This window comes from Antedon bifida, chromosome 8, assembly GCF_963402885.1.
Source record: "Antedon bifida chromosome 8, ecAntBifi1.1, whole genome shotgun sequence".
Lineage (NCBI taxonomy): Eukaryota > Metazoa > Echinodermata > Crinoidea > Comatulida > Antedonidae > Antedon > Antedon bifida.
The window spans coordinates 18100907-18111468 of NC_136233.1; the positions used below are offsets into that span (position 1 = coordinate 18100907).

Here is a 10562-nt window from a genome sequence, read left to right on the forward strand (position 1 = left end):
AAATAACTATTTTATTATTGCCCTGTTGTATTGACTTATGCGATATGGTATTGAATAATAGGAGAATTGTAATTATAATAATTCATATTATAATATTATCGAATGACTTGGAAGTAAGGATGCTGTCTTCACACGAGAAAGGAAGGAAAAAATGACCCTCAGTTCAATGTTTTAAAAGGTTGTGGAAAAATCACCTTTCAAGGCATTCACCACATCGATTTCTACAGGTTTGGAGATGACGTCGTCCTAGCCTCAATGAACTATTTCAAAAGTGACAATTCAAATAGTTAGTTCAATGATGCGACTTAATTTAGTAACAATTATTATTACTGTTTGTGACACAACATGCTGATTCTGACCTTTTAACGACCCTTTTTTAAAGTCCGGTTTAAATCTGACTGGGTTGAGATTATTCATAATTTCCTTAATTTTATAATAGACTACGTCATGACTTAATAATTGTTCAGAAACAAATCAAAAGTAGACTGTTAAATAATAACAATGGCATACAACAGCTATAAAGGGTCTCAGCAGTCCACATGGCTGACTAAATTCCATATGTTCTTCTCATTATGAAATATTTTCATTTTCTAAAACTTCAATACATCTACCAATCAACCAATCATTTGTTAATTCGATATTAAATTGTATATATGAATATTTGTTTGCACATCAAACTGGGCTTATTAGTTTTTTATGCTTTTCATGTTAATGTTTTTTTAATTTAAAGGGGGGTTCCGGGTTTAAAATGAATAGCAAAAAATGTAAAATATATTTGTTTTTCTCTTGAACGGTAAAAGTTTCAATTTATATAAGCGCCCAGTGAAGCAGAACGAAGGCTGTGAAATGAGGCCAGATTACAAGTGCAGCTACGGCAAAATCACACTGTGGTTACAGAATAGGAAATTCGTGAAATGGTCAATCTTCCGACGACTCGTTATCATTAACCATATCAATTACTTTTGTAAAATTATACTTATCTGATGTAATTTTAGTCGGTCTTCCCATTTATAAAGTCAATTTTTTATGAAAATCCATCAAAACAGTGAAAAATTAGATATGTTTGCACTTTTGCCGATTTTCGCACTGACTTAGGGAAAGCTTTCAAAATCAATGAAGCGTAACGTATACATTCCTGAGCGAGGAGAGCGAGACGACGATACACGTGCTCACTCTCTGCCCATGCCTGGCATCGTCACGTGATAAGCAGATACAATATACAATACCAAACTGGTCGGGTCGAGTATACCCCGTCTATAATCACAACATGAACGATGTACAGTATTTGATTGAAGGTCGACTCGACCTACCGGAATGGTATAGATAATATAGCTCGAATGAGAGAGTTGGAATATTTGTAAACATAAGTATTGCTAATTTTAAAAAGTGTAGCCTATAGTAAAAGGCCTGGTAGTATCAATTCGCATAGGGTCTACTACACTAGCTAGCTCAATTTTTAACTGGGCCGGATCGGCTAGGTCTCCTTCCTACTACCTGGTCTACTTGCTTGATGCAGTATCCGCTTTTTTGGAGAGTAAACTAGGCCTATTTTAGGCCTACTTATTAGGGAGTATGGTCGAAGCGGCCGCCAACCAAAGCGGCCGCCAGTTTAATATTGTCATTTGTATGGAACGCCATGTGCGCTTTAATCTTTGATTGTCGTTGTCAACACCATGGCCTATGGCGAGTTGAGTTACAGCTGTATGTATGGTCAAACCAATAAATATAAGCCAAATCATGTACTATCGAATCTTTATATTTCTATAAAAATTAAGTTTGCCTGCCGATAAATTAATGTATATTTTATTTGTATTTTAATATTAACTAACTAAATATATTTACATATAGGCCAGTATAACTATCGAATCATTAATAATTTACGTTTGCATCATAATCTACGTACTATTGAACCTTTATATCTCATTTACTATTTATTTATTTATATCTCTTTTTTTTTAAATATTGGCAGTGAAGGGAAAAAATAACGTTGAACTAACCCGACGTTTCTCGAGCACTCTCCTATCGAATCTTTATACATACGTATTGCATTAATAATTTACGTACGGTATTGCCGAATCTTTATATCTCATTTACATACTATCGAATCTTTTTACAGTATTGCAATAATAATTTACGTACGGTATTGCCGAATCTTTATATCTCATTTACATACTATCGAATCTTCATACAGTATTGCAATAATAATTTACGTACGGTATTGCCGAATCTTTATATCTCGTTTACTTTACTATCGAATCTTCATACAGTATTGCAATAATAATTTACGTACGGTATTGCCGAATCTTTATATCTCGTTTACTTTACTATCGAATCTTCATACAGTATTGCAATAATAATTTACGTACGGTGTTGCCGAATCTTTATATCTCATTTACATACTATCGAATCTTTATACAGTATTGCAATAATACGTACGGTATTGCCGAATCGTTATATCTCGTTTACTTTACTATCGAGTCTTTATACAGTATTGCAATAATAATTTACGTACGGTGTTGCCGAATCTTTATATCTCATTTACATACTATCGAATCTTTATACAGTATTGCAATAATAATTTACGTACGGTATTGCCGAATCTTTATATCTCATTTACATACTATTGAATCGTTATACAGTATTGCATTAATAATTTACGTACGGTATTGCCGAATCTTTATATATCATTTACATACTATTGAATCGTTATTATACAATATTGTATTAATAGTTTGCGTACGGTATTGCCGAATCTTTATATCTCGTTTACCTACTATCGAATCTTTATACAGTATTGCAATAATAATTTACGTACGGTGTTGCCGAATCTTTATATCTCATTTACATACTATCGAATCTTTATACAGTATTGCAATAATACGTACGGTATTCCCGAATCGTTATATCTCATTTACACTGTACTATCGAATCTTGATTTTTTATTGATTAGTAATAGGGTGTGTTATACATTAAGTGTTATTCCATTGTAATACATTGTTTGTGTTTTCAATAAAGCAACATGGGGACGAAAACGCGACCTTCTACAGCACTTTTCCTGGCCGGCCGTGTAGTTATTAGCAGAAATTCGCGTAATTAATTAACGTACCGTACAGAAACTTGCATCTTATTTTAGTATTTAAAACTAATTTTAAATTGATCAATATTTATATATCTGAAGGTATAAAATAATTTAGGATATTAAATAAATAAATTGATGTCATCATGTTATTGTAATTATTATGATTGCGAACACTACTACAGTAGTTACTTTACTAATTAATTAATATACAATAACAAATATATATATTTTGATATACTTTATTGAAAATATATATATATTATTCTTAATAATTGGGTTATTTATATATTATATTAATATACAATACAAACACCACAATGTATTTTATTGACTTTATTAAACATATCATTTAGTAGAACAGTTAAAGTAAGTAATCATCGATTCGCCATTTCGTTTAAAAGAACGTATCACATTCAATCTGTAAAAAAAGAGAATAAATTACATAATAATTTAGATTGTTATTTACGTCCGAGGTAAAGAAAACCTGTCGAAACAATGACAATCTAAGATTACAAAACAACGACAATCAAAGCGCACACGGCGTTCCATACAAATTACCGTTATTGAACTAGCGGCCGCTTTGGTTGGCGGCCGCTTCGACCGTAATCCCTTATTAGACGATCGGGACACCATACGTGCGGAAGGCGATCGGACCTCGTTTTGCCTCAATATTTACAGCCGATTTTGTAGAACGTTTTAGGCTTAGATTGTTTAGGAGTTTGGTTGATAGGATGGGTTTGGAATCCACTGAGTTTTGTTATTTATGGGCCAATCGTTTAGTAGTAGGCTAGCTAGGCCCATGATGGCCCCAATGTTTTAACGTAGCCATCGTGGCATGGAATCCCTAGTCATAAATGGCTCTCACCCATGAATAAAATGATTTAGGCTAGGCCTAGCCTAGTACGTAAAGCCGATATACGATCTGTACTATTCGAGGTATAAAAATAGTATAATTTATGACTCCGTAAATCTGTACTAGTAAATTTTGTATTTCATTAAATGTCAAATAAATATATGCTACTACTGTTATTATTACACTTTAGGCCTAGCTTAGAAAATCTACAAAAAATGTATTTCACAGTGATCGGGTGGTCGTCGTTTGACGGGGGAGAGAGCTAGAGATTCAAGTTGACAAACACAACGTACAAGCTTGTCGCGAGTTTGGAATCCACTGATGACGTGATTTTGTGAATATCTCATGAATATTAATGAGCTTCCCTAAGCTGCTGAAAAACAGACTTTCCATGAATTTACCCTAAAATGTATATAAAATTTAATTTTTTTAATTTCTCGTTATTACTTCTTCATTCTGACATGTCTATATTGTTATAATATTTTTTATTTAATAAATAAACGATATTTAAAAGCAATTTTAATCCCAGAATCCCCCTTTAACTTCTCTTTATACCATGGTTTATACTCAGGATATAGGCCCTATTTCAATTATTTTCTTTCCTATATTATTCTTAAACGTCAATTTACAAGCAGGTTGTTCGTATGATACTCGGCTTGTGGGCAGAGGTCGTAGATTCTAAACAGTCACTTTGTGAGTCATACAATTGCAAGAGCAAAACAATGAAATCATTTTCAAAATCTGATCACGTTTTCTATTTCTTATAATTTCATTGTTACAAACAATTAATTACTATATACGAACGCCATTCGAGCCATGCATATTTGTTCCAAATACTATGTTGACATTTCTAATTAAGTCAAATTTCAAATTCCAAAGCGATTCTTAATTTTGCTATGTTGAAATGTCGACGTATAAGCCTAATTGTGACATAATCCAATGATAGTTATAATACATTGAAGTGAAATGAATTATATTTTCAGTGTTAGATATAAGCGAAAACGCGAAGTTCAGTATACTATCCTACCTGTATTATTATTAATATATATACTGTATATTGTTTGGTCATTAAAACGATTACCGGTACCATAAATATTGTGTTGCTGGTAGGCATCGAGAGCTGATCGCAGAGGTCGGGTATAATGTACTTAATCATCCCATCTTCAGTTGTTTAATGAACCTCTTGTGTGGGTCATCATACACTGTTTCATTTGTTTATTTATGAACATACCATCGATCGAAGTTATATCAAAAGACTGCAGAGGATACAAAGGTGAAAAATATCAACGTCTCCGATTTTCTTAAAAAATCATATTATTACTAAAACAATTCTCTTTCGCCTTTACTTTGATGACGTCATTTGTATTGATGTGTGGTCACACAATTTCACCTGTATATAATACTAAATTGTATATCCATAATTATTACAACATACATCTATACATGGCATCCATCACCTAGTATGGTATACGTTTACGTATGTGAAGAATAACCTATCTTGTCTTGGTGACAAGTTGAAATTTGCTAATACTGTAATACTGATACTGATAATATTTTTATTGTCCAGTAATATAAATGGAAAAACTGGCATGAAATATAAAAAAAAGATATACTACACAAATTCAAAAGATTACAACAAAATACACAAATATACATTAAAAGCTAGGTTATGTATAATACATACAGATTAAAAGCTTTTATCATAACATTATTAAAACTATTAAAAATACAATATTATAAAGGAAGAATTGCACAATGATACGTTAACACTACAGTTTCCTATCTTTTTTGCCGTGAGTTTACCAAATGTATGACGTTGGCTATAGGTGTAACGGGATCGGTTTCTTCTTGTCTTAGGGACACAGAGCCTACCACTTCGGGATAATATAAGAGTACAGAATTGTTCATTCAACACATAATACATTTTGACAAATAAAATAAGTAAGTCATCTAATATTTAGTCAAGATCAATAGTAGCCTAGAAGTTTATAGTTTGCATTCGTTTGTTTATGGACGACCTTCAACTTATCATTAACACCGCTACGTCATTTAATTGGAGTAAATAGTATCGTAAACACAAACACAAAAGTCAACATTAACGGTTATACGTCATCATCATGATTTCATGGGTGATAAATAAAGAAAGCGATCATATAAGTCACTTAGAACTGGTGAAATCCTATGTTACAGTTTTCAGTCAGGGGGTAATGGCCTGGTCAATTAGTTGTCATGGCATTTAACATCCTCGGAGAAATTACATTTTGTTTCCGAGGGATGATATTTACGCCTACATACGATAATATAACTAATAACAAATAAAAGCTTTAGAAGTCTTCCTTAATATTTGTCAATGCTAAGGACAACTTCTAAGTATAGGCTTATTCTATAGTTGTCTGGACTGCACATTGTATTTAAACACGTACCTCATGACCTCTGTCTTTCGCAAAGGGCCCCATCTGCAGCTGAGATATCCAATAAGCAACCATGATTGATTCAATGCCAGATTATAATAATTATTCAGAATTAATTTCAATTGTGTTATGGTAATCTTGAAATCAATGTTAATTGCCAAACGTGCGGTTTTGAACGATAATGATCAATACTTTTGATTATTTCCAATCACAATTGTGAACAATCATTGTTAATTAATATCGTATATAAACATTTCATAAATATCATAATGGCCTGGTGGTGGGATAAGGTTATGGTTTATGACTAATTTACAACACATATGATTGCTTTTTCATTGTAAAGGTTCTTCATTTTCAACAATTTAACTACAATGAGTATATACATCAGTTCTTAATACAGCATCAAAGTGAACTCACTAATTTCTTAATAATCATATTTATGAAATTCTTAATCTTTTTCCTGTTTTTATTTAAGCACCACATAGTTTGTTGTAAACAATAATGACTAAACGACACTAACTCAACAAGATTCTTCTGACTAATACCATATTATAAATCAGTGGTTGGTGATAAGTATAACTATGAACCATAAAATCAGAAAAAAGGATGCACATTTAAGTGAAACTCAATTAAACACTAAAATGATTTTCGACCTATAGACCGCAAATTGAACTTCACGCTTGAACGATCACAAATACTTATTATTGTCTCATAACTGTACTGCTGCTGCTCGTGCGAAAACGATCAAACAGGCTCAAGCGGCCAGTTGAGTTGGGAACAATGGGCAGTTTGGTGTGAATGAAGAAAAACATGGAATATAGGCCTACTGTAATGGAATATACAATTGAAAACCAAACGGAATTATATTTTACTGTGAATAGTACAACAGAGATATTAGTACCGTCCAGCTCTGAATTAAGTATATATGTGATTATATATATTATTGTGGTATTTGTACCGATTGGAGTAGTTAGCATCGTTGGCAATGCTATAGTTGTGTTTACTATTTACCGTTACCCAACACTGCAAGTTGTTAGGAATTATTATCTGGGGAGTCTGGCTGTCGCAGACTTCCTTACGGGTGCCATTGCCGTACCAGGAGTTATTATGCATTACGTATTTGTTCGTAGACAATTTTCTAATGCGAATTTAAGCGATGGAGTGACTATGTACGTAATGCCATTGTTCTTGTTTTCATGGGCCTCTATTCACAACCTGCTATTGATTACGTGGGACCGTTACTGTGCATTGACTCAGCCACTTAGTTATATTGGAAAGTCGACAAAAGGTCGAGCATTTAAGTACATTGCTGTAGCCTGGATTGTTAGTTTTATACCGATTTTAATACCTTTCTTCTGGGGAGTCGAGAGAAACTTGACCTCAGGAATAATCACAATCAAAGAACAAGCAAACAGGATCAGAAATTATATATGCAGTTTTTATTTTTTGATTATTCTTACAATTATGGTTAAATTACATATGAGTTCGTACGTAATTGCCAGAAAAAAAGAGAAAGAAATACCCGGTACGATGATGTTAACGAGACAGAACAGGCCGAGGAAAGGGACGTCAGAACTCATATCTGTCGAACTTCAACTGAAATCCTTTATAACGATTACTCTTGTTTTGGTGGTTTTTATAATGTCTATGACTCCGTTAACTATCCTCACATACGTCGAATACATTTGGGATATCAATATACCGGTGCTGGTGTGGTTTTTTGAAGCAATTGTGTTTGCTAGCTCTATGGTGAACCCGTTTATTTACGCCTGTAGAAGACGAGACTTTAGAATTGCTTTTAGAAGAACTTTTAAATGCAAGGAAGCAAAATCAAACATTTCAAATTCTGACGATTTCCAGATAGTAAAATCGTAGTCTATTCATAGATGTATAAACTTAATTGTACACTTCCATGGTCTACGTATGCAGTATTATTCTTTTGTAATCTTCCAAACAAAGGAAAAGATGTTGACCTTGAATTCCCATCTGTATGACGCCAGTCCAAATAATTTTTTTTTTTCTCTTTTGTGGCGTTAACCACTATTTTATTCATATAATATATATTCCCTTGTTATTCTGTTCTGTTATTTTCTTGTACTTTCTTTTATCTTTAGTACGATTTGATCGAAACAACTCGGTCAAATATATATATACTTTATACTTTTATATGTATTATCCACTTTTTTCATTATTTTCTTTTATTTTAACTATTCCTTTCTACAATAGTCCAAATAATATTATTGTTAATAAAAACTAAATTATTTAATTATTAATATTACAGTTGTTTTGTTATCGAATAATGTGTTTAGAAGAACTGAAAGTGTTTGACGACTTAAAACAAAGGAACTGAGAATCGGCTTATAGTATATACATATTATTCATAAGCTTTTAGTTGGAACTTGTGTGACAATTAAGTCGAAGGTCTTGGATCGTATAGCGGAACTGGGTGAAGGATGCCCTTGGCCAATTACGTCATCATTCATCTACCTCATAATCAAAAATAACATAATTATGTGCCATCAAAGTAATGAATACGTACTTTCATGAATTGTTTTGCAATATTAATTAGCCTTATGTATCATTTAATCACGTATTGACAATTTTGTTTTAAAATGTTTATATTATACGACAATTACCGTGGATTATGTTAACAACGGAAGCAAGGATATACGTATCTGTACACCTGAACAATGCATGATACATCAGCCTTAATTATTCCTTAATGGTCTTTTTAATGCAAAACATTATTATTATTAAAATGAAATAGAATAAAAATTCGAATAGGCAATTTTGTAGTTTTATAGTTATTGAAAAAAATACTGAACACAAATAGATTGATTTTTTTGTTTGCCGTATAAACCCCTTTTTCACAATATTGCTATAATTTATAGTTGGCTCGAGACTAAATTAGCCTGATTTCGGGAGGCATGATGGGAAGGGTTTTGTAGCAAACGTCACGACGCGTACGTACGTAAACAGAAATTAAACAGACGCCAAATAAATTCTTGTAATTATGGAATTAGTCTCTGTCATCAGTGAAGAGAATTGTAATAATATCACTCTTCCCTGCTTTCATTAACTCATTCATGATATTAATTTGAAAATCTTTTACAATGATATATTTTATAGATATTTATATATATTTGAATAGAATGTTTTAACTGAACGAAGGTCTAACCGGTCTAGGCCTGCGCTAACAATAACAAAATGCTAAAAACGAACTTCGATGGCTGGTAAGATACATTTTGTGTAAATAAGAATAAATTATATTTATTTATAAATTGTATCCCAGTTTGTTTATTTGTATTATTTTGTTTTCTTTATTATTTGGCGTTTTTCCTTGACCGTAACAACATTGTTTGGTACTTGTATGTGAGGGTGGTGTCCGCGTGGCTTACTTGTTGGATTGTTGTTGAGTTCCAATCAAACGCTCGCCGAATTATTGCTCATTAGGCAAGACGCTTTACTTATGTTTGACTCTATCCATCCAGGTATAAATGAGTACCTAGTAAGGTCAAGGCACAATTTTTGGCTGATTACTATAGCTTCAGCTTGATTAATTATGAGAGTATGTTTCCATACGTGTTTGATAAAAAAAAAAGGCCGTAGGCCTAATAGTTTGAAACGAATAGAAACATTGTACAATAAGCGCTATATAAGAACGAATATTCTAGGGGATGTCAACTCTTATATTTCCACCTCTAAGCAGGCAATATATCTGTATTATATTATATCGAGAACATTTTAAAAGAAACGGAGTTTTGGTAATAATTAATACCTGCGTGTGGTAACTTTTTACAGTATTGTATTGTATACCGGTATTAATCTCTTTTATACTTTGACCTATGTTGACCTCTATCATCAGATAAACAGTCAATATACATAAAAAGACGATATTTATATACATAGTAACACTTTGGACAGAACAACGTGTGGTTGTCACTCAGTTCGTTGCCACATTAGGCCTACCTTATTATTAAGTTGCTTGTTGAAACAAAGGTGGCTCACTTCTAGTTTTTAAATCAATTTATAGTACTGTATTAAGTATTGTTATGACCTTTTTTTTTATTGGTGACACATTCACTGCCACTTGTGGTGTAAACAGAATAAAACAAAAGGAGGTAAATAATTTAAAAAAAAGAGCAAAATATAACAAAACACAACTAAGAAATAACCGCTTTTATATACATTCAGGCTTATAGATAGATCTCTAATGTAA

General features: G+C 32.3%; 1 protein-coding gene across 1 annotated transcript; it reads left to right on the forward strand.

The window, feature by feature from the left end:
- The first annotated feature begins 7165 nt into the window (after positions 1-7165).
- LOC144850520 (adenosine receptor A3-like) lies at positions 7166-8356 on the forward strand. Its single transcript, XM_078707806.1, has one exon. It carries the CDS (start codon positions 7175-7177, stop codon positions 8216-8218), a length of 1044 nt encoding a protein of 347 aa, XP_078563932.1. The 5' UTR covers positions 7166-7174; the 3' UTR covers positions 8219-8356.
- Positions 8357-10562: the final 2206 nt, after the last annotated feature.